General features: G+C 52.1%; 1 protein-coding gene across 1 annotated transcript; it reads right to left on the bottom strand.

The window, feature by feature from the left end:
• Positions 1–1,022: 1,022 nt before the first annotated feature.
• Positions 1,023–1,985, bottom strand: LOC137320662 (putative nuclease HARBI1). The gene is made up of 2 exons (XM_067982341.1): positions 1,615–1,985; positions 1,023–1,518 (listed from the first exon to the last, which is right to left on the bottom strand). Exons 1-2 carry the CDS (start codon positions 1,983–1,985, stop codon positions 1,023–1,025), a joined length of 867 nt encoding a protein of 288 aa, XP_067838442.1.
• Positions 1,986–2,843: the final 858 nt, after the last annotated feature.

Raw genomic sequence — 2,843 nt, 5'->3', positions numbered from 1 at the left:
CAGTGTTCAGTTCCATTCGCAACCCCTCAGATAATGAAGCAGTCTGTGCCCGCATGCAGCAAGACCTGGACAACATCCAGGCTTTGGCTGACAAGTGGCAAGTAACATTTGCGCCAGACAAGTGCCAGGCAATGACCATCTCCAACAAGAGAGAGTCTAACCACCTCCCCATTCAAAGGCATTACCATCGTCTAATCTCCACCATCAACATCCTGGGGGTCACCATTGACCAGTAACTTAACTGGACCAGCCACATAAATACTGTGGTTACAATACCAGGTCAGAGGCTGGGTATTCTGCGGGGAGTGACTCACCTCCTGACTCCCCAAAGCCTTTCCACCATCTTCAAGGCACAAGTCAGGAGTGTGATGGAATACTCTCCACTTGCTTGGATGAGTGCAGCTCCAATAACACTCAAGAAGCTTGACACCATCCAGGACAAAGCAGCCCGCTTGATTGGCACCCCATCCACCACCCTAAACATTCACTCCCTTCACCACCGGTGCACCGTGGCTGCAGTGTGTACCATCCACAGGATGCACTGCAGCAACTCGCCAAGGCTTCTTCGACAGCACCTCCCAAACCCACGACCTCTACTGCCTAGAAGGACAAGGGCAGCAGACACATGGGAACAACACCACCTGCATGTTCCCCTCCAAGTCACACACCATCCCGACTTGGAAATATATCGCTGTTCCTTCATCGTCACTGGGTCAAAATCCTGGAACTCCCTACCTAACAGCACTGTGGGAGAACCTTCACCACTCGGACTGCAGCGGTTCAAGGAGGCGGCTCACCACCACCCTCTCAAGGGCAATTAGGGATGGGCAATAAATGCTGCCCTTGCCAGCGATGCCCACACCCCATGAATGAATTAAAAAAACCCCAGTGAGTCACTTTACAGTGAGTGTATGTGCATTTGTAGGACTGTTTTGTGTGGGGGGGAGGGGAGCGGTGCGGCTGCTATTGGTGCTGGTCTTCCAGGTGGTTTGTGAGGACTGGGCTCTTCTCACTTTCCGATCTTATGAGAACCGTTCACATATGAGTGACCCCCCGGCCTCACGAGCAGCCTGGTGAGCTGCTGCTCTGTCCATGGTTTCATCCGCCTCCTCCTCCTCCTTCTCCTCCTCTTCCTCCTGATCCTTCTCAATGTGGATGGCAGATGTGGATGGTGGATGAGTGGATGGGGCCTCCTCAACTTGTAACCCTCTCTGTTGCACCATGTTGTGCAGGATAAAACACACCACTATAGTGCGACCCACTCTCGCTGCGTATTGAAGCGCTCCCCCAGAACGATCGAGGCACCAAAATCGCATCTTCAGTAGTCCTATCGCATGTTCAATTATAGACCTGGTGGTGATGTGGCTGTCATTGTATCGACGCTGTTGCTGGCTGATGGTGTTGCTCAGAGGTGTCATGAGCCAGGTGTGCAGGGGGTATCCCTTGTCCCCGAGGGTGTTTAATGTGTGGAAGAGGCCCAGGATGTTGGATTCCCTCAGAATGAACGAATCGTGGCAACTGCCAGGGAATCTGGCACACATGTGAAGAAACCTTTTGCGGTGGTCACAAACGAGCTGAGCATTGATGGAGTGATAACCCTTTCTGTTGATGAACAGTCCTGGCTCGTGTGGAGGTGATCGAATTGCGATATGTGTGCAATCGATTGCACCCTGTACACATGGGAAGCCAACCATGGAGTGGAATCCCACTGTCCTCTCCGTTTGGCTGAATTCGTCATTGGGGAAGTTGACGTATTGCAATGCCCTGCGAAACAAGCCGTCGATGACCTGCCTTATGCACTTGTATGCAGACGACTGAGAGATCCCGGCGATGTCACCGGTGGCATCCTGGGATGATCCGGAGGTGAAGAAGTTGAGTGTAGCGGTCACCTTAACTGCGATGGGTAATGAGATGCTGCCAGGTCCAGCCGAGAGCAGCTCGGCATGAAGGAGGCTGCAGATATCTGCGACCACCTGGTGACTCATACTCAGCCGCTGTATGTACTGCTCCTCAGAGAGGTCCAGGAAGCTGAGCCTCGGGCTGTCGACCCTCTGGCGAGGGTAGTGCCTCCTGTGACGTCGCTCCCTCTGTTATTCCCCTCTGTGCTCTTGTGCAGGTGCCTGTGGCGCAGCACTGTGTTGTGGAGCTCCAAGTGGTGGAAGTGCACGCCGTGCCTGGCGAGGATGGTGATGTTCCTCGTCCTCGGATGTACTGGTGAATGCAGCCATCGCGCCCCCCCATCCTGATGGCGTCACTCTGAGGGGGCCCGCAAAGTTGGTAAATAAGTGTAAACAGAACAATTCTGAGTGGAAACCAAAAATTCTCAGTCTGAACACAAAGATCTCCCAGCCAAAAGTTTGTCTGAGAGAACTGAGTGCCCTGCTGCAATAACTCACCTTTTATCCCCATCTGTCAAACAGGCATTTAAATGTCCAAATGGCTGCCGGCTGAAACGACTCCTTCACCGTGGCGTGTTTCACACGTTGAGGCAGCATTGAAATCACTTGCCTTCATTGTAAATTACATTTATTCATTTTTAAAGTACTTGAACTCGGAGATTTAGTGCTCTAAATATCGACTTGTGGGTTCAGGAATGGCGCGCGCACCCAGATGACTCTGAGTCGTGCACGTTCCTAGGCATGCTGGAGCCGGCATTTCTGCCCGGTCCTCAAGAACATGATTTTCTTTGTTCCCCCCCTGCCCCAACGCACCCGCAGATTTGTTTTAAAATTGTGCCCTAGGTATCAATTTTGTGGCTCTTACCCGCACTGCCTCCAGTGCTTGAATATCTTCCTTGTTACTTGGTGACCAGAATGAACCTATAGCTTTCCATTAAAGACAAA

Source organism: Heptranchias perlo, chromosome 4 (assembly GCF_035084215.1).
Source record: "Heptranchias perlo isolate sHepPer1 chromosome 4, sHepPer1.hap1, whole genome shotgun sequence".
NCBI lineage: Eukaryota > Metazoa > Chordata > Chondrichthyes > Hexanchiformes > Hexanchidae > Heptranchias > Heptranchias perlo.
The sequence above is the reverse complement of the archived record's forward strand: the minus strand, read 5'-3'. Positions and strand labels throughout refer to the sequence as shown.

Bases quoted from the DNA above. Each gene is read 5' to 3' on its own strand.
- LOC137320662 (XM_067982341.1), bottom strand. From the start codon at position 1,985: ATGAGTCACCAGGTGGTCGCAGATATCTGCAGCCTCCTTCATGCCGAG. The intron at 1,519-1,614 runs GTTCATCAACAG...ATTCCCTGGCAG, and splicing joins CCTCCACACGAGCCAGGACT to TTGCCACGATTCGTTCATTC.